Genomic DNA, 21,696 nt, shown 5'->3' with positions numbered 1-21,696 from the left:
GCTCAGCCTGATCAGCTTGGAGTAGAAAATGCTAAGAGGAAACTGTGGCTGAATACAACTATGTAATGGGATGATACAGAGAAGATGGAGTTAGACTTTTCTCAGACGTGCATGGTTATTGGATGAGAAGCAACAGAAATAAGGTGGAACATGGGAAATTCTGATTACTTATTAGCAATTTGTTTATTGCAAGATAACTACTGCAACAGGTAGCCCAGAGAAGTTGGGTAAACACTGTGCTGTCCTCAGCGGTGTTCAGTACTCCACTGCACAAGGCTCTGAACAACCTGGTATCGAACCTGATGTCCTGGAGCAGGTCTATATGACATCTGGACATCCCTTCCAACCTAAATTACAATTCTATGATTCTATTGCCATACTACCATCAACTTTATAATGATTATCACACTTACAAAGCTAAATAAATCTCTTCTCTCTTTTTGGCATTTCTGATACCAGCATGTCTTTAGATACTCAGCAAAGTCTTGCCATAAGCCCAGCAGAGGGATTTTTCCCTTTTATTCCCATATGAGCCTTGTGCCTCCTGCAGAGCTGTTGTTCCCACTCTCTTGGTTCAACTTCAAGTGGTCTGTACCTGTCAGTGAGTTCAGTAATCAGATAGTGTGCTTAAAGTCAAAACACTGCTTAGAAATTTGTACTTGGCAAGCTATCTTAAGCATTGTCAGGGCTCCATAACCTTCAGTCCAACAGATAGGAGCATCCTTCAGTGTACACTGCATATTGTGGTGCCACAGTACTGACCATTCCCCCTAAGGTAGAGGGTGCATTCTAAGGTACAGAAACAGTTCAGCCTGAAATATCTGGGCTGTAAGAGCAACTTCATTTACCCTTGACAAGTAGACACAGTACTCTAGGTGTGGATCATTGCTTGTCAGGCTGCACCTGGAGTACTGTGTCCAGTTCTGGTCTCCACAATTCAACAGACAGACTGGATAGGGTCCAAAGGAGCACTACAAAGATGATAAAAGGGCCCTGTGAGGAAAGACTGAGGGAGGTCTTTTCTCCCTGGAGAAGAGAAGGCTCAGGGGAACCTCGCCACAGTATCCCAGTGCCTAAAAGATGGCTACAAAGAAGATGGAGGCTCTCTCGTCACGAGAAACCACATGGAGAAGACACGGGGCAATGGGCACAAGTTGCACTGGGAGAGGATTCATCTCTATATAAGAAATAAATTTTTTACAGTAAAAATAATCAATCACTGGAACAACGTCCACAGGGATGCAGTGGAGTCCCCATCACTGGAGGTTTTCAAGATGCTATTAGACAGGTGCTGCATAATCTCATCTAGGCTCCGTTTCCCATAAAAGGTTGGACCAGATGGTCTTTAAGGTCCCTTCCAGCATGGGCTGTTCATGGTACTACGATTCTGAGTGCAACTCTTTCACCCATTTTTTGTTCTTGGTTGCCACGGCTGCCGTTACCACACTGCACGCTTCAGGTCACAATCCAGCAGACCAAAGGTTTTGCCTGTACCATTAACATCTTTCTGCCATACGGTATCTTCAGAACAATAAAAGGAAAAAATCCCACGTTAGAGAAAACTGAAGGTGGCATTGTACTGGCACCTTTAGCTTGAGTAATTTGCATCATCAGCAATTCATTGCCAAAGATTTTGGTCTCGTTATCATTTTGTGTAACCCCAGTCATTTGTGAAACCTTTTTTTCATGCCACCATATTTTGAAATTAGTAAGTTTAAGGCATTTTGCAAAATAACTGGTGTACAGTTAGACAGTGAAACCTGGCTTCTTACTGTACTATTGCTAAGAAATCTGAAATCTTCTGTCAGAAAGGTGACCCCAGCAACTTACATGAAGAGAAGCAAAAATTATCAAGAAAAGCTTTTAGAATCACAGAATCATTAAGGTTGGAAAAGACCTCTAAGATCATCAAGTCCAACCGTCAACCCAACACCACCAGGCCTCCTAAACCATGTCCCAAAGTGCCATGTCTACATGTTTTTTGAACGCCTCCAGGCATGGTGAATCCAACACCTCTCTGGGCAGCCTCTTCCAATGCCTGAACACTCTTTCAGTAAAGAAATTTTTCCTAATACCCAATCTAAACCTCCCCTGATGCAACGTGAAGCCATTTCCTCTCGTCCTATCACTAGTAGCTTGAGAGAAGAGACCAACACCCACCTCGCTACAGCCTCCTTTCAGGTAGTTGTAGAAAGCAATAAAGTCCCCCCTCAGCCTCCTCTTCTCCAGGCTAAACAACCCCAGCTCCCTCAGCCGCTCCTCATAAGACCTGTTCTCCAGACCCTTCGCCAGCTTCGTTGCCCTTCTCTGGACACGCTCCAGCACCTCAATGTCCTTCTTGTTCTGAAGGGCCCAAAACTGAACACAGTATAAGAGGTGCAGTATTTGATTCGAGTATTCAATTTGATTCCAGTATTCCATTTTGCCATATATCTTTCATTTAATCTTGTGTCCTGCACTTTGGACATATTTTGCTGTCTTCTTTTGGTCCTTTTTAATTTTTTATTGGCTGTTTCTTCTACCTTGAATAGACATTGAAAAAGAAATAGATTCTCCTTCTTTCTCCTTCTGTGGGAAGTCTTCCGCATTTGTGATGGTGTTAGGGCTTTTGCTCCCTACACCATCTGATTTCAGAGGAATATCAAGGGGTAACTTCCTACAGTAGGTCTATGAACACATCTATCTTCCAAACCAGTTTTTGTTCTGTGGTGACTTGTGTATTGATCTTTCCCCTGTGAGGTCCCATCGAGTGGTTCATTATCCCCAACTTACAGAATGTCCATTTCCATGTGGCAATACCTCTGGCTCACAAAAACTGTCTCTGTTTAATGGCAGGAAACAATCATTGTCAATTCATGGCACTTTTATTTGTTCTTGGCAATCACGCGAGTATTTGCTGCCATCCAATATATGTGACAGCTAGTCCTTGCCATCCAAGAGATAGAAGGGGAGCCTATCTAGATCAACTTAAAAAATAGCAGGCATCTGCAGGCTCACCGAGGACAACCACTTTTGGGTTCATCCCCTGCAATTTCTGTTCATCCCCTGCAATTTCTGTTCATCCCCTGAACTGTCGGGTTCCTGTGAAATGCCTGCATCCCCCGTGCCACCATACCTGCGCATCCCACCCGCGCAGCCACCGGCTCTTCCTCGTCACGGCTCACCCCTCTGGTACGTCAGAAGCTGAAAAATTAACTTCCACCAACCTTAAGGAGGGCTGGGGTCACCCCACCCCGCCGCAACCCGCCGGCACCCCAGGGCAGCGCGCGAAGCGCGCGTCCCAACCGTCACCGACCGCCCCGCCCCCTCCGCGGGGCCCCGCCTCCTTGTTTATGTCGAAGCCCCGCCCGACTGGCGCTTCCTTCCTCCCGGCGTCAGCTGGAGGTGGCCGTGACGTCAGGGGTCCCGGCCGCACCCCGCGGGCGGCGGGAGCGAGGCGGGGCGGGGGGAGGAGGAGGAGGAAGCAGAGGGGCAGCGCACGGGCGGGAGGCGGAGGGGGGCGCCCCCAAGATGGCGGACCAGATCCCGCTGCACCCGGTGCCGCGTAGCACCCAGCGGAGAGCGGCCTATTACACGAGCGCCGCCGCGCCGCAGAGGCACAGCAGGTACGGACAGGGCAGGGGCGGCGCGGAGCGGCGCGGTGGCTCCCCCCCCGCCACCCCGCCCCGCATCAGTAACGGCGGGCGGGGCGGCATGTGCCCCTCGCCCAGCCCCATCGCCCTGCGGGGCTTCGGGACCGCCTGCCCGGTCCCCGCAGGGGAGGGCGGGAAGGGGTGGCGGCCCCCCTGTAGGCCGAGAGCGGAGGGTGGCGGCAGCCCCCGGCTCGTCCAGGCCTCCGCGGTCCTGGCGGTCCCCATGGTGGGGCGCGTCCCGCGGCGGGGCTGGGCCGGGCCGTGGCGGCGGCGGGTGGTGCCGCAGGGCCCCGCGGGAGGAGGATGCGCTCCCGGCGGCCTCGGCCCTGCCGCTCCCCGCAGCAGCCCCGCGGCACCCGCGGGTGCGGCCTTCGCTGCCCCCCGGCCCCGCGGGGCGCCCCCGGCGCTCCGCCCGACTCCCCTTCCCCGCCAGGAGTTTACTTCCGAGCGGGATGCCCGCGCTGGGTGGCTTGTTTGGGCGTCGTTAGTACGTGCGCTGTGAGGCAGTCGCTGTGTGTTAGCGGGGAGAGCGTTCTTCAATGTAAAGGTTAAAATAACTCCGCATTTCTTGAAATGTGTTATACTGGGGTTTAAGCGGCTTGAATAAGCCAGTTTAAAGGTCTGTCATCAAATTTAAGCTTTCAGGCAAGGATGGAAAGTTTCTTTGCTTGCCGTTATTCTGAATAATTTCTAGGTATACTGTTGCGAGCAAGGAAGAACTGCTCCAAAATTCTGGTATGTCCGTTGGACAGCACTTTTACAGTGGAGGATGTAATTATAGTTAGTTGTTTGAGGGTTTTTATTTTCTCTTGTTTTTTGTAGAACACTGGTTGTGGACGCAAGGACTGGAGGGAGCAGTTGTAGGATCTGAAGTAAATGGACTTTCTAAAAACAGAATAGTTGGTGCTGTCGTTATCACTCAAATACAGTGATAAGTCTGTCTAATCATGAATAAAATGTATTTATTTCTTTGTCTGAATGGAATAACTAACAGAAAAGGTGGTTTAAAACTGTGCAAAATAAGTTAGGCTTAAATTACGGAGTCTTGATTCTTAAGCGAGGTAAAAATACTTTTTATGAACGTTCAGGAGCTTGTAGGACAGTCTACCACAGTAGTAGTTTTCCCCATCTCTCTGATACTGGCATGTCTGACAATTTCTAGTAGTTTTCTCTCTTTTGAGTTAGGGCAGTGTTATCATCATGCATCCCCATTCCCCAGACAACTGAAGCAGGGGAAGCTCTTTCTGGAATCTGTAAGCTTCTCAGTAGGTGTTGTGCTTTGGAAGAAAATGGGAAAGGGGAGGGTTATGTAGGCAAAAACTTAATCCAGACCACAAAGGGCATCAGGTAGTTCTGTTGTAGGTCACCCAGTGGTGTTCTGGTGGTTTGAAAAAATGCTATAGATATGATGGGTTGAGTTCATAAATCACGCAGATACACAGGCTTATTGAAGGTATGTTTGCAGGTAGTAATTACAGTTATTTATACAAACTGTTTAAATCTGGCTTTGTAAGCAGATTTGGCAAGCTGTAAGATCTAGCAAAGAGCTACCAATCCATTATAGATCTGCTTCTTCCCCTCTGTCTTGCTTGATCAACATCACCCTCCAAAGATTGTGGATTAAATTCCTTCTAGTTTAGATTACAGCTTTTCAGAGTTATGGTCTTTCATAATCTGTTTCTCAAGTGCAGGTGATATGTATTTAACTTACTGATCCTCCACACAAATGATTATCTATGATTTTCATTACTTTTGTTCAATTACTTTTACGTTTATAAAACCTTTAGAAGTTGACAGGCATGTTTATTATATTTCTTTATTTTGATCACTTGATTAAATAAATTGCTCTTTTGAGCTCTGAGAGTTAGAATATATAATATTATATATATTATTATTAGATATACCAAACTCTTCACTCACTTTAATTCTTTATATTTTTCTTAAGGTGAGTTGAGTAGGTTGGTTATTCTCCCTCAAGAATCCCATGCCCTGGACTTGTGAGAGCACCTGTTGTGTACTTTGGAAGGTGTCCTATAGACCTGCAACAAAAGCATGGGAAAGCTTGTGTAGGTTCTACCACAGATGTCTTGTGTAAAGTTAAAGAGGAAATACAGCAGTGCAGATAGTTGAACTACAACTCATAAGTCTTATGACTCTAAGCTTTTAATTGAACTACAGCTCCTATGTCTTTATGAATGATTCATCCTTCTTTTCTAATCTTTATCTTCAGCACAGACTTTGAAGAAGCCTTGCATTCCTGTGGAAACTGCAGCAAAGGTCCTGATGTTACAGATACTTATAAGAGTGTTGAAGTGAAGTCACTGAGGTCTCTGATATGCAGAAAGTTGTCACATGCATATACACGTGCGGATTTTGCCTGAAAGGGCATACTTCCGAAGATGTCTAGAAAAAAACAGCGATTAAAATATAATAGAGTTGGTATCTCAGGGTCAATCCAGTACTGTGGTTTCTGGGCCCTCAAGAGTCTCTGACTTGCTGTGAATTATTTCTTCAGTGAAGAATTTGCAGTCCTTTGCAAGTCTTACATACAGAACCTTAACTTCAGTCTGGTAATGTTTTTTAACTCAAATTGATTGCCTTGCTGCTGTGCAACATAAGTTAATACAACTCATCAGTTGCTAGCCTTTAGTGGCCTCAAGCGAATTGGTAGGATGACTTCTTTTGTTTGAGCTAAGCAGTCTATAGGAGTCTTTGCCGATGTTGCTGTAGCTTGCATTGCAGCAAGGTCAAAGACTTTCTCATGCAGTGTTTGTTCTTAATACGTTTTTGAGATTATTTTGACAGGCTGGTAGCACATATTTTAGAGCTGGAATATGTTTTTCCCACATACCTGAAGAAGCTTTGATGATACCACCTGAGACTGTACACTTCTGTATAAAATTGTAGCCAGTTAAGAGCCACAAAATGTCCCGGGATGTACTTCATATATAAACATGACAATATTAATGTATTTTATATCTTCATTTTGTATATGTTAAGGCCTGTTTAAAAAGAGAATTAAAAATGCATATTAAATGTTACCTATGGTTCAATGAACATATGTATCCTGTTCTGCTTTTATTTCTAATGTTGAAGGGCAACTTACTACTTTTGCAGTAGAAATTCAGGTTTTATATCTTCTACCATCTTCTACCTCAGGTGAACAGAGAACTGTTTGTGTGCTACTGTTGGAAGCTAGGGAAATCTATCTTGAAGTAAAAGGTTGCTCATCTTCAAATTATTAAAAAAAACCCCTTGGTAATGTTTAGTATATTCAGCTTGAATCATTGTAGGAAGCTTGGGGAAAAGGACAATTGATGCAGCACTTGTTTCAGCACTTTGTCCTTCAGCACGAAGTATCTTATCTACAGGGAAAAATAGCTGCTGCTTTTTGTTTACATTGTGAAAGGACAAGAGAGCCAGAGAACATCCAGGATCACCTTAAATGTGCAGTGAGACTTAACACGTTTGTTCTCATGTTAGACTTGTATTTGTCATCAGCAGGCCCAGAGTAATCAACTGCCAAACACAGGAAGGAAGTTAATTCTGCTGTGCCTGTGTTGTCATGTGAGGTCGATGGAAGGAAAACAAGAAGCCTGGTGGAATTTTGAGGCTGATAAGGAGTTAAACAGTAGTTAACCCTCGTTTATCCATAAGCAAAGTACCTGGTTTGTTTAGGTGTCCTGCACTTTCTGCTGTCAGCGTATGCTTGTGTTGGCTGAGGTGTGAGGTATCGGGGCTCCTGAGCTGTGTACAGTATTACTGAAATTCAGTTACACTCCAGGTACTCAAAGGTGATGTAATGAAAAATGCTCCCTCACTGGAAGGAATCCTCTTGCACAGTTATTCATAGCATGGGTTACAGTGGTGTACTTACGAATGACCACACTAGCTGTATTAGGTGGTTACAGTAGGGCAAGTTGTGGAACAGATCAACTGCTGTTGCTTGTCTTTGTGGTTTGCTCACTGATGGAGCAACTCTATTTTAAGGCAACTGGCTGCACTGTTATTTTTGAATTCTCATTCTATGATGTCATTAGCAAAAAAATTACACAAGAAGGAAAAAAAGATCACGATGATGGGATAATGTATCCTTTGTCCAGGTAAACGCAGCGTACTTGTTGCTTAACAACTGGTGGATTGTAGCTTATTTCATGTGAAATATGAATAATGCAGAAAAAAAAAATGTTCTAGGCAAAATGGAATGGAAGTCTGCAGATCTCAAAATTGGCTGAGAATTCACATGTTTCCCTGATACAGATGTCACACAAATTTTCATATTACGTAGAAAGTAAGATGATCTCATGTAGTATTACTGTGGTAATGCTTTTCATTTAAATGAAAGCTGTTATGATTTCTCAAGGTGTTTGGCTAGGTTTCACAGTGAGCCACCAAAAAAGACCCCGTACAAATGTCAACAGATAATACTAGGTGCATGTACAGTAATTCTGTTATTTCTTTAATTTCTAACATTGGCTGAAAGTGACCTTTGTTAAAATCCTTTGATACCTGGCGCCTGCTTTCTGTTGTTTGTTAGAAGCACATGAACTAGTGATTCGCATAGTTCATGTTATTCTTCATATTCCAGTGGCAAATTATATGCCAGCTTTTTGATATTTTAAGTGTAGTAATAAAGAATAAAAACTCACCCAAATAACTTTGTTGTTTGTTGAGACCATGTAACAATCAGAGCTAATAGCACCTAACACCTCTTGTAGAACGGTGTTTATAGAAAGCTCATAACTTATTTAGCTGTAGCTAAATAAGCTGTGTCTGGAAAGCCTTGCAAAATGCCTGTAATGGTTCAAAAAAACAAGCATTGATATGTATCATTAGGGTTTAACTGTTGCATGGGTTGTATGCAGTTATACTTGGTATTTCTTACAGTTTTCCTAAAATGTTGCTAGTTCCTATGAATCTCTTTCCCTGGGTACTTCTGAATGTTTAGAACAAAAGTTCTTAAAACATCTGGGCAGTTTTACAGGTTACATTTTAGACTGCTCTTCTCCCCTTCACACTTGTTAATTGAATGACTCTATGTATTTCATCCTGAAAATGAGTTTGAAAATGACAGATGAATCTGAAGGATTGACGATATTGATATTAATCTGAATTTTAATATAGATTATGTGATAAAACATTCGGAAGATAGAACTTAGTTTACTTCTGAGCATTTAAAACTGCTGTTGCAAAGTAACATAACTTCTTTAAACATCTGTGGTTTGACCAGAAGCAATAAATCATCTTGAGTGAGCTCACCAGGCAAGTGCAGGAAAACCAGAGGATCAGGCCCAGCCGGCATGGCTTCATGAAAGGCAGGTCCTGCCTGACCACCCTGATCTCCTTCTATGACAGGGTGACCTGCCTGGTGGGTGAGGGAAAGGCTGTGGGTGTTATCTACCTGGACTTTAGTAAAGCCTTTGATACTGTCTCCCACAGCATCCTCCTAGAGAATCTGGTGGCTCATGGCTTGGATGGGTGTACTCTTCACTGGGTTAAAAACTGGCTGGATGGCCAAACCCAGAGAGCTGTGGTGAATGGAGCTAAATCCAGTTGGCGGCCGGTCACGAGCAGGGTTCCCCACAGCTCAGTGTTGGGGCCAGTCTTGTTTAATATCTTTTATCAGTGATCTGGATGAGGGGTTTGGGTGCACCCCCCGTAAGTTTGCAGATGACACCAAGTTGGGTGGGAGTGTTGATCTGCTTGAGGGTAGGAAGGCTCTGCAGAGGGACCTGGGACAGGCTGGATCGATAGGCCGAGGTCAGTTGTATGAGGTTTAATAAGGCCAAGTGCCGGGTCCTGCGCTTTGGTCACGACAACCCCATACAACGCTACAGCCTTGGGGAAGAGTGGCTGGAAAGCTGCCTGGCAGAAAAGGACTAGGGGATGCTGGCTGACATCTGCCTGAACATGAGCCAGCAGTATGCCCAGGTGGCCGAGAAGGCCAACAGCATCCTGGCTTGTAGCAGGAATAGGGTGGCCAGCAGGAGAAGGGAAGGTGTTGCGCCCCTGTACTCGGCACTGGTGAGGCCACACCTCAAACGCTGTGTTCAGTTTTGGGCCCTTCAGAACAAGAAGGACATTGAGGTGCTGGAGCGTGTCCAGAGAAGGGCAATGAAGCTGGCGAAGGGTCTGGAGAACAGGTCTTATGAGGAGCGGCTGAGGGAGCTGGGGTTGTTTAGCCTGGAGAAGAGGAGGCTGAGGGGGGACTTTATTGCTTTCTACAACTACCTGAAAGGAGGCTGTAGCGAGGTGGGTGTTGGTCTCTTCTCTCAAGCTACTAGTGATAGGACGAGAGGAAATGGCTTCACGTTGCATCAGGGGAGGTTTAGATTGGGTATTAGGAAAAATTTCTTTACTGAAAGAGTGTTCAGGCATTGGAAGAGGCTGCCCAGAGAGGTGTTGGATTCACCATGCCTGGAGGCGTTCAAAAAACATGTAGACATGGCACTTTGGGACATGGTTTAGGAGGCCTGGTGGTGTTGGGTTGACGGTTGGACTTGATGATCTTAGAGGTCTTTTCCAACCTTAATGATTCTGTGATTCTAAGAAATTGTTTAGTCCAGAAGCATAAACTGTAAATGTTATTTTTTGTAGAAATAACATTGTAAATGCTGTTTATCCTGCTACTTGGGATGTGGTCACAGAAACTCCTAAAATATAAGCAACTGTGGAAGAGTGCAGGAGTGGGTACTGCTTGTTAATTGTCTGCACGTGTACTGGCACACTTGCACATGCTTGTGGAGAAAGCTCGTAACATCATCCTGGTTCCTACGATGCTTTATTTAAATCAGAGCCCCTGTCTTTTGTGGTTGTTTTTTTTTGTCCCTCTGTGACATGCATACAGAACTGGCAACTAAGTGGATGCACTGTTAAGGATTAGTCTAATCCACTATTCTGTAGAACAGAAAGTTTCTTTGCTGGGGGTAGCAACTCAAAGTGAGATGTCTTGGTTGTTACTGTGATACCAAAAATTACAAATGTTACAGATTCAGCCAATGCTTGCTAGAAGTGTCATGAACTCTGAACAATCAAAAGTGGTATTTCTGATACATGTTTTACATTACAGCTACTAATATACAGACACTGAAGTGTCATGGAAGGGAGAATGCGTTAAAATACACAGCTGTTTATTACGCTGATATATTCAAATGTCCATTCAAATACTCCTCTACCTTTTGTTTTAGCATAAAGAGGAAAGGATCAAATGTGGTGCAAAGAAATCTCTAGAACTGCAGTTAGGAGAATTGTTTGTACTGTTATGCCATTCTTACAAAGTAGGTCAATCATGCATGTCCTTTTGTTCTTTTTACAGGAGAACTGTTGGCCTGCTCTTTTTTACTGACTTCACCTGAGATTTAAAGTGTTTGTGTCTTTTGCAAAGCAAAATTTTGTTTCTTTTCATTAAAAAAACAACAACAACAACAAAACAAAATCACTGTCTCACAGGACCTACTTCTGCCTTTCCTGAATTGTGGTTTTGGACAGAGATTCACTGTTTGGAACTTTGTCACGGAGTAATTTTTAGGCTGAATCTGAGATGCCATATCTTAATTCTGATTCTTCCAACAGGGTTGTTTGTGTGGCACCTTTGTACTTGGGTTGTTGTATTTATATAATGATGGTTGGTCCAAGACTCTTTCAAGTTATGAAGTACCACTAGTTTTTAGAAAAAGAAGTTAGCAGTGAATTTTTTTTACCTGTCTCCTCAATGTATTTTCTATGCCTGTTATTCACACATTCACATTCCTGGGTTGCATATTGCTTTGTTTGCTGAAGACTTTATTCATAGATTAATACTCCTTTTTGGGACTGGTACCTGATTTAGGATAGGTGTAGATTCTGAGATTTTTGCCTGGGGCATGTCAAAGTAGTTTGCATAATTTTTGAAAAATGACCTTGTCATATGTTAAAGTTTTCAGAGCTTTTATGCAGTGTGTGTTGTCATTGTTATTTTAGTTTCTGTGGCTTTTGCTTTTCAGAGCAGTCTTCGATTTAATGATGCAGGTAACCATATCACATCCATATAGAGCTGCTCACGATAGCAACTGTAAAATATTTTTACTTACAATGACTCTTTCATTGGTGTCATACCTGAGAAGTAGTTTGTAATACTTTGCAGGCATAGATTTTGGTGACATAGGAACTTTAAGTGATTTCAGTAATTAATTGCAGTTCTTTCACTTGACCATTACTTAGAACTGTGTATTTAGAAAAAGATGTCCTTATGGTTTTTTCTGCACTAATAATACTCTCTCACACTAAGATAGGTTTATAGGCAGTTATAATCTTTAGCATGATTATTCTTAGAGTAATTATCCTGGTCTGAAGCATTTTAATCACTAGGCAAAAAAATGTTTGAGAACTTCACATTATTATTGAAGCTTATGCTGTCTTTTGCAGTGAGCACACATGACTGCATATGCAGTAGAATAAACTTTGTAAATGTATTTCTAAGGTGGTTCATGTTTAAGCTCTTATTTTTGCCCTATATTTGCATGACTTCCTGGATTGTATCTGTAGTATCTAAATACAGTGATTTGTGTTGCTTGGGCAGGCATTTGGGTTGTTAAGAACAGGGAGAGAAAACAATTGATTGGGCTACAATGTCAATAACAATACCCAGTGACAGTGATAAAATGGTCCCATTGTTGCGATCAATGACGTACTCTACTAATTAAAAATAGGGTTCTGGTGAATGTGGATGAAGTTTCCTCAGGTCCTGCTGTGTATTTAGATATTTCTGGTACCTATTCATTAAATACAGAGACTCCCTCATCTTGTCATGTGTTGAAAAAAATCTTATATTAGGATATGCATAGTGTTTTGTAAGGTAAGCAAAGGGGAATAAGGATGGATGCTTTTTTCGTGAAGTCTTCATTATGCAGATCTTCTGAATTTGCTTCATCAGTGTACAGCTCTGGTTAGAAAGTGTGAGCTAGGGGAGAGAGAAGGCAAATAGCATTCAGAATATTTGCTTTATGTAAGTGTCTGGTGGAACCTGTAGTTTAAGGAATTTTTGATAAGCTACTGATGAAGGGGAGCTGCCTTGGTAATAACTAGTCTGCTTTTAGACCTTTATCTCAACGGATGTAAAGGTTTTTCCCTTAGTTCTACATGGCAGAAAATGCCAGCTCTTTATTTTTTATTGCAGTAGTTGATCAAAAATGCTGCCTTGTGTTTTTCCAGAATATCTTTCTGCACCATTTGTTTAAAAGGCTGGGGACAACTTGATTTATTTGGTCTTATTGCAGTAAATATTATTCATCTCAGTGACACAATTAGTGATAAACTTGCCTGCATACAGTTGAAGAATTTTTTTCTTCTGTCTGTTTTGTTGTCCGGTAGATAAACATGCACTATGATGGGAGTGTTTTAATATGTTTTTAAAGATCCTGTTATACAGGGACACAAAAGCAAAGTTAACTGTTGAAACTGGATATAAATGCTCAGGTCTACAATTCTTCAGCTTCCTTAAAAGCTGTCCAAATGTTTGGTTGTGTGGGTGGTTTTTTTTTGTTATAGCTGTGGAAATACTGTGGTTAGAGTTGTCTTACATGTAGAGATCTGACACACCTGTCCCTGATAATGCATATAAATTTGAAATAGGATTAGTTTGTGTGTGTATTTTATTTTATTCTTTTTAGGCCAGGACTTGGATTCAGAGACTAGCACAACTAGAGCTAATTAGGGACAAATAGTGGCAAGCTCTAATCAATTGTAAGAACTTCTGAAATAGTTTTTCTATGTTTTGGAGGAAGAGGTTAAAGGAAAATCTTTAGATTTCATGTGCTTACCTGTAGAAGATTTTTCCACTTCCCACTTCTGTTGCAATCTGGGAACAACATGATTGCTCTGTAGTTTGACTGAATTTGCTGCTGTGTAAAGCACACAGGTGTTTGAAATTAGAGGAAGAAGGTAACTTCTGGTCTTTAGAAATGCAGAAGAGTTGAAAAAAGTAGTTGTAATTTGATTACAGCCAAATTTGATTGCAGCCACTGAGCCAAATCGCCAGTGCTTGGTGGGATGTGACATGGTCACAGTGGCAAGCGGTGGTAGCTCAGCTGCCAGTAACCGGTCTTTCTCAGCTCGTCTATTCAGATACTCAGCTGGAACTTTTTCCACTGCTGCCTCCCTTCCATGCCACTCTGCATCTCACAGCCATCTCCTATGTCCAATTCCTGTACAGACTTGTGGCCACACATTCCTTTTCCCTAACTCAATAGATTTTAGAAACACTGCTTTAAGACATGCACTTTGTTTTTCCTTCTTGTGAATTATAGTATATAGCACAAGTGATAGGCGACAAGGAAACAGTATTTATGCAATATCTGACACAGTGCTTCTGTCCTACCTGGGTCTTTTAAGCAGGCAGATAGAAAAAATCCATCATAGATCCTGCTTCTGCATTTGTTGAGTAAAACCAGCAAAACATGCAGTCATGATTGCCCTGTCCCTTGCACCTTCCTACTGCAGCCTTGAACATTGCTCTTGTAGAACAATCGAAAGCTGGCAGAAAATACAGAAATAATTATGGATCTAAATAGGTAGCCAGATTAGATTTTAATGAATTAAAATGGTTTCCGTTACCAATTATGGTACCCATGGAACTCTGCAGCCGTATCTACTCAGGCAAACACCTGTCGAAGTGGAATGATGTAGGTACAGGTGACTTGAGGCATCATTTTCACAGCAGATGTTTATATCAAAATTTCATTTAAAAGTATTTATTGTACATGGTTTCCTTTCACTTGAATCTGTTAAATGATATTCCTAATAGCAGTCAAATTTTGTTGAAAGTTGTTTAATATTAATGTTACTTTTTCCTTAGGAAACCATATTTTTTGTCAAGATAGTTGTCTTCATACCTGATGTAGTAGCACTCATGCTGAGAGTTTTGATGTCTTCACTCTGGCTTCTCTATTCATGCTGCTTTCAGTGCTTTCCTATTTTAATAAAAGTTTCTAGGATTATACTTAATTGATTTGTCACTCAAGGAAAATCAGCACTTCAAGCAATTAAGTGCAGAAAAAATACTAGGTAACAAAGACATAAAGATTTTTGTCCCCATCCTAGTTATGAAAAATCCATTATTCATTATCTTATTGTTTTTAAATACTGAAGTACAATTTTCCAACACAATAGCAAAATTGCTTTTGAAACAGAATAAATTGCTTGCCAGTTCAGAGGCTGTATTTTGAAGTCAGGATTACTAAACATGATGGTGCTTATGCTCATTATCTTCACTGCTTGGAGAAGCTCCGTATTTAAAAGTGCAAACGTAGATACTGATTATGGAAAGAATATTTGTTTATAACATAACTGCAAAAAGACCTTAAAGAAATTATGATTAGGACATCAATGTACTCTGCAAGTATTACCACACTTACAAGAGTAGATTTAAATGTTATGCATGCCTGGGTGTTTCTCAGCCAAGTCTGTCTCCCATAATACTCTTGCATTATCATGTTCCTTCAAGAAAGACTTGAACCATGTTTGCTGTGTTACCTTTTTATATAAAGGATATTATTTTCTCAATCAGACGCTTGTTCACTTTGTACAGAAGTAAAAGGGATCTGTTACTTTGCAATATCTTGCAGTATACTCCAGTAGAGCTAGTGGATTGTGAGTTCGCTGGTTGGTGTTACAAATACACTATTAATTGTTTGGATGCCTAAAAGGAAAACACAATGCAACAGAAAGCTCTATGTTAAAACTGCGATAATGTAATTTGCAAATTTAACCAGGAGGGCTGCCTTACTGGAAGTCTTAGCATAAAGTAGCATCTTAAGATTTTTTCTAAGCAGTGGTTTTATTGTCGAGTGTTAAAATTAGTCTATTCTGAGAGTAATCCATACAACTTAGTATAATATGTGTTAACCTGTAATAACTGCTCTGTTTTGGCAAGAGAGTTTTTTGTATAGTGTTTTTTCTTAATAAACCATTGATAGCAATGGGAATGCAAAACATTGCCAGATTGCCATATTAAACTAAACATCAGATGCAGCTTTTTGCAAGCAATGTTGTTTGTGAAGGTCAAGTTTTTCATGTGTGTTTTAAACTTCTTTATTTTTTTGGAAGTGGGCACTGGTGGTAACAGTTCAGAAAGCATTTTTTGTGCCATGTTTTCATATAACTAACTTTCTGGGAAACTTGTAACTTCTAACAAATTTACGCAGTTTTTAGTTTGAAACTTTTCTGCAGTGTGATTGTGCTTTTGCATAATTTTAAACAGGTGAATATTTTTTTTCACAAGGTCTAACATGCGTAAGGTTCCAATACTCAGTTGACTTGCAGCTGGTGGGGATGGGGGATGTGTGTGTCTATTATTATTCCTAGTTATGCATTATTTTCTGATCTGGTCTGAACACATAGTTAACATCCCTTAATGATGTCCCATACCAGGTGATTCAAAGGAGGTTGCAGAAATCAGAGCATCACCTGCCAACCAGAAGTGTCTAGTTAATGAGTGGTTAACCAATAGTGGGTTTGGGGTTGGATTTTTTTTTCCTCTCCTTCCTTATTAGATTTTCCTTCTTAACAGTGTTGATACCAATTTTATTACATAGCCAGTGTAAAACATGTGGTATACCTTTTCATATAAATCTAATACTACAATACAATCTCTCCCCCCCCTTCCTTTCCTGGCATCTAAAAAGGTTAGTAAATGCTTTAATATGTTCACGTATACAACAGGGCACAGCACAGAAGATCTAGGGGAAAAGGAGATGGTTTCAGATTTTTGTGTTAAATATACAGTAAGTTGACAAAATGCAAATCCAGTGATGGTGCTTTTTCATGCTTAGTCCTGGTGTTTGTAATGTTACTTTCTTTTTAAAATACTGGATTCATCTATCAAGATTTTGGATGGAACACTGCTCGGGGTGCTGTTCTGCATTGGCAGAACTCCCCCCTGCTCAAGCAGGGCCACCTAGAGCTGGTTGCCCAGGATCATTCCCAGACAGCTTTTAAACATCTCCAAGGATGGAGATGTCACAACCTCCCTGGACAACCCTTGCCAGTGTGCAGCCATCCTTACGGTAAAAAAGTGTTTTCTGATGTTCAGATGGCACCTCCTGTATTTCACTTTGAGCCCATTGCCTCTTGTCCTGTGATTGGTTACCACTGAAGGGAGCTTGGCTCAGTCTTCTTTGCAACCTCCCTTAAAGTATTTATAGACGTCAGTAAGATCCTGCCCATGCCTTATCTTCTACAGGCTGAACAGTCTCAGTGCGCTCAGCCTTTCCTCAGGAGAGATACTTGAGTCCCTTAATCATCTTCATGGCCCTTCATTAGAATCTCTCCAGTATGGGCATGTCTCTCTTGTACTGAGTAGCCCAGAACCGCATACAGGAGTCTAGTGTGTGGCTTCACCACTGCTGAGCAGAGGGTAAGGATCTCCTCCCTTGACCTGCTGGCAATATTTTGCCTAACGCAGCCCAAGGTACCAGTAGCTTTCTCTGCGGCAAGGTCACATCACTGGCTTGTGTTCAGCCTTGTGTCCAGCAGCATCCCCAGGTTCTTTTCTGCCAAGCTCCTTTCCAGCTGGGTGGCCCCCAGCATATACTGGTGCATGGGATTGTTCCTCATCAGGTGCAGGACTTTACACTTCTTGCTGAGGTTCCTGAGGGTCCTGTCAACCCATTTCTCCAGCCTGTCAAGTAGGCTTGCTGCCATCCAGCACAAATCTGGCCTATCAGACAGTCATTCCAGTTTTGTGTCACCTGCAAACTCACTGAGGGTGCACTCTGCCTCATCATTAAGATCACTAACAGAGATCTTAAACAGGAGTGGACCCAGTATTAACCCTAGGGGTACGCTGCTAGGTAGTGGCCTCCAACTAGACTTTGCAGCACGGATGACCACCCTCTGGGTCTTGCTGTTCAGCCAGTTTTCAGTCCACCTCACTGTCTGCTCATCCATCCACTGCACTGACAGCTTGTCTATGAAGACTTTATGGGAGACAGTATCAAAGGCCTTACTGAAGTCCAAGTAGACACAATCCACTGCTCTCCCCTCATGTACCAGACCAGTTATTTCATTGTAGAAGTTTATCAAGTTGGTCAAGCATGACTGCCCTATGGTGAAGCCATGCCAACTACTGATGATTTTCTTGTTTTTTGCCTGGAAATGGTTGCCAGGATGTCCGTGGCCTTCCCAGGGATCACGGTGAGTCTAACAGGCCTGTAGTTCCCTGGGTCCTCCTTCCTGCCCTTCTTGATGATAGGAGTGATATTTGCTTTCCTCCAGTCTCCAGTCACTTCTCCCAGTTGCCATGGTTGATCAAAGAATATCAAAAGTAGCCTTTCAATGACATCAGCCAGCTCCCTCAGCACTCCTGGGTGCATCCTCTCAGGGCCCATAGGTTTATATATATATAGTTTGCTTAAATGTTCCCTGACCTTATCCTCATCTTCCTTGCTCCAGCCTTTCCCTCTGGTCTCTGAGACCTGGGACTACTGAAAACCAGTCTTGCTAGTAAAGGCTGAGGCAAAGAAAGCATTCACTATCTCAGCCTTCTCCATCTCCTATGTCATTTATCAATGAGCCCACATTATCCCTAGTCTTCCTTTTGTTACCTATGTACTTGCAGATGACTTGTCTTTGACATCCATGGCCTGATGCAATTCCACTTGGGCTATGGCTTTTCTAGCTTTGTCCCTGGATGCTTGGACAATGTTTTTGTATTCCTCTCAGGTTACCCATCCTTACTTCTTCCCTCTGTGCGCTTTCTTTTTGTGTCTGGGTTTGGACAGGAGCTCCTTCATCCAGTCAGGCCTCCTGGCATTTTTGCCCAACTTCCATTCATTGGGATAGAAATCTCTTGATCTTGGAGGAGCTGATCCTTGAATGCTAACCAGCTTTTTTTGGCACCTCTTCCCTCCAAGACCTTATCCCATGGGATTCTTCCAGGCAGTCCTTTTGTTTTGTCCCTCCAGCAGATATCAGGGTCGTGGAAGGTCCCCCATGAAGACCAGGGCCTGTGAATGTGAGGCTGCTTCTGTCTGTCTGTAAAAGGCTTCACTGATCTGTGTGTTCTTCATGTTCAGGCGGTGTGTAGCAGACACCCACTATGTTAGTGTTACCTGTTCTCTCTGTAATCCTAACCCAGAAGCTCTCAGCTGGCTCCTCATCCATCCCCAGGCAGAGTTCCATGCACTTCAGCTGCTCTCTCACATAAGGGAAATGGATTTTTGGTTTCGTTAATTGCTATTTTTATATAGATTGTTTTTAGGTTGCTGTGGGGAAAATGGGACAGTTCCGGGATGCACATTGTAAGAGATGACTATATAATACAGCTTCATAAAAATCAAGCTTACTAATTCTGTGCCAAACACTCGTATTTTTTGGTGACTCAATCCTTTTTCTTGGTGGTTTTTTTTCTTTTCCCTCCTAAGTTCTAGGATTTTTTCCTGCACTGGGAGTAGTGAAGAATAATTTCAAGGTAGATGCACTTAATGGAATTTTCTTGGCATAAAAAGCATTCCAGAAATGTAAAATTGAAGTGGAGAATAGTTTCTGGAGAGGAAAGGAGCTTTGTTAGTTTAGTGTTTTTTCCATAGGTCCCACAGGCAAACCTGTTTTGACTCACTGAATGTTTTTGTGTAGAATTATAAAAATGTAACTATAATGTTTTAGTAATTAAATAAAACTAAGATACTGATGAGTTATGTAGAAAGTGTGGCTCAAATGGAGGGACTGTGCACCCAGAAATAGACATCAGGAAAATAAGTTGAAGCAGCTCAGTGGAAATCTGAAGTCTGTACTTCCATGAAAACTCATTTGGATCTGCTATAAGCTTTGCCAAGTAAATTCTGTTTAAAAAGATCTTTTAAAGAATCCTTTGAAAATTATGAAGTTGCAGCTCTGTATGTACAAATTCTATAAAAAACAAGAATTTCACTAGAATAATTTATGCTGTGATTGGCAACAATTACAGGCCTTTTTGCTGTATTACACATTTATAACTCAAATCAGAATTTCTTGTTGATGTGTTAGCACAAATACACAAGATGTTTGGATGAAAATATCTCTCTAATAAAATTCCATATGGCAAAAAATAACTTGTTACTTTAGGAGATTCCTCGGTAATAAAAAATGATGTATAGGCTATTTTTTTAGTGTTTTTATTTCATTTTGCCAGGTACCAAGTGGAAGATGAGTCCTCTCATTTGGATGAAATGCCACTAATGATGTCAGAAGAAGGCTTTGAAAATGATGAGAGTGATTACCATACTCTACCAAGAGCCAGAATTTCTCAGAGAAGAAGAGGCTTAGAATGGTTTATCTGTGGTGGATGGAAGTTCCTTTGCACTAGGTTTGTTGCATACTAGTACTTTTCATTAAACTATTAAATTAAGTAAATAGTAAATGTATATTTTGTGATAAGTGCAGAGTATGGGAACACAATGTTTCGCTTGTCACGTACCTTTTGATTGTGTTGCCTGCATTTTCCTTATTACATTATGAGCAATTAATAAAAAAAGTTCTGAAGAGCGGCTGCTGTGCAGTTCTCCTCTGCTCTGCTGGCTTGCAAGAAAGAGAGGTTTTTAAAAGAGAACATGTACTAAACTTTTACTAGTCTGAGGTCCATAATATGGCATATAAGCCTGGTGCTCACTTGTACCAAAAACCACATCAGGGTAGAGGGGTTAGAACTTTCTTCTTCTCTGGAGGGCATTAGTGTGTTAAGTTGATAATATATAAATTTTATTGATGTTGCTGAAAAGAAAAAGCAAATTCATCAGCTAATGATTAGTTAACACTTCAGCTTTAAAGGTTAAAGAATACGTGTCCCTGGTGGTCTTGGAGTGAATTACAGCTGGAGTTAGTTCTTGTGATTTGGTTCTTATTCAGAAATGTTTTGTGCTAAACTGCTGCATGCAGTTGCCATGGAATAGTAACTTTGTAATGAATTGCTAGTAAATTTCTAAATACAGAAATTGTTATGAGGATGATTAAGAATCATAGGGTGTTTTATCTTGAATGATGAACTCTGAGTATCAGTCAGGTGAAGTGAGTGGAGCATTTTCAGTGAACTTAAATGGTGAATGCTTTTTTTGGCAGATGATTTTAGAATTGATTTAGATGGAAGTCTTCGCAGGTGGTTTTCATGGCACTTAATAAATTCCAACAGGCCTGATACTGTTTTACCTAAGCAAAGCTGTATTTGTGCACCTTTAGTTTTGAACTAATTTTGTTACACAGCTTTACTATTTGCAGAAAAATATAATCTGTGTTGATTTCTTGTTCTGTAATGATTTAACAAGAACTCATGGATTATTGATTTTATTATAGGGAGTGTTTAGAAAGTAGCAGGAAGAAAGCAAGATAGCAAAGTACAGAAGCAGCATTCGTATATGTAAATGATTTTTGGAAGCCATGTTTCTGTTACAGAACTGCCATTGTATTTTCTAAAAAACATTTTAAAGTCTTCAAAAAGGCTGTTAATCTTTTGGACATATCTTATAACTGAGATACCTTTCAAACAATATACTTTAGGTGAGTTCAGCTGTTTAAGTGAGTATTAGTTACTGTGATTACATTCGTTTAAGTTTCATGAAAACAGGTAGACCATCAAAGACTGCACTGTATAGTTGCCCCGACAGAGAATTTACAGTGTCTGGATAGAGGCAAGATGAGTGTATGTTGGAACTAATTAATAATCGTAAGAGAATATCTCAAGAAAGAGTCACTAAAGCTGGGGATTCCAAAATTTCATGTTCTTGCTTGCTTTTTAAGATTGATTAGTACATCTCACTTTAAGAGCCCAAGCCAGGAAACTTTCAAACTTACTTATTGGAACGTACTAATTAAAATACTTGAGCCATATTTGTGATGGATTTTTGGGAATGAAAAGAGCAAGGAAATTGCATTATTTATTAATTATTTTGCTACATGTTATACATATTTTACTGCTAATGTACATGTGTAAAAGAAAAGCCCTCACTAAGAAAGAGGCCTTAGAGGAGTATGACTTCTGCTTTGCTGACTTCCTCAACTGAATGTGAATACAATAAAGAGTCCATTCTGTCATGTATTTATACCTGGAGGCATTTTAATC

General features: G+C 41.4%; 1 protein-coding gene and 1 long non-coding RNA gene across 4 annotated transcripts in view; both read left to right on the top strand.

Moving 5' to 3' along the window:
- Nucleotides 1-3,439: 3,439 nt before the first annotated feature.
- ATP9B (ATPase phospholipid transporting 9B (putative)) overlaps nucleotides 3,440-21,696 on the top strand; it is a 176,513-nt gene continuing 158,256 nt past the window's right edge. Inside the window, exons 1-2 of one of the 3 annotated variants that reach the window (XM_075083875.1) lie at nucleotides 3,440-3,605; nucleotides 19,777-19,950. In XM_075083875.1, the coding sequence (XP_074939976.1) occupies nucleotides 3,511-3,605; nucleotides 19,777-19,950 (269 nt within the window). In that variant the 5' untranslated portion in view covers nucleotides 3,440-3,510. The remainder of the gene's footprint in view (nucleotides 3,606-19,776; nucleotides 19,951-21,696) is intronic. The other 2 variants (XM_075083873.1, XM_075083874.1) reach the window with 2 other exon arrangements.
- LOC142052956 (uncharacterized) lies at nucleotides 4,093-6,689 on the top strand. The gene is made up of 2 exons (XR_012659039.1): nucleotides 4,093-4,179; nucleotides 5,863-6,689. It is a non-coding gene; the product is annotated as an uncharacterized LOC142052956 (long non-coding RNA).

This window comes from Phalacrocorax aristotelis, chromosome 2 (genome assembly GCF_949628215.1).
Source record: "Phalacrocorax aristotelis chromosome 2, bGulAri2.1, whole genome shotgun sequence".
Taxonomy (NCBI): Eukaryota; Metazoa; Chordata; class Aves; order Suliformes; family Phalacrocoracidae; genus Phalacrocorax; species Phalacrocorax aristotelis.
Note: the sequence above shows the minus strand (reverse complement) of the source record. Positions and strands in the feature narration are given on the sequence as shown.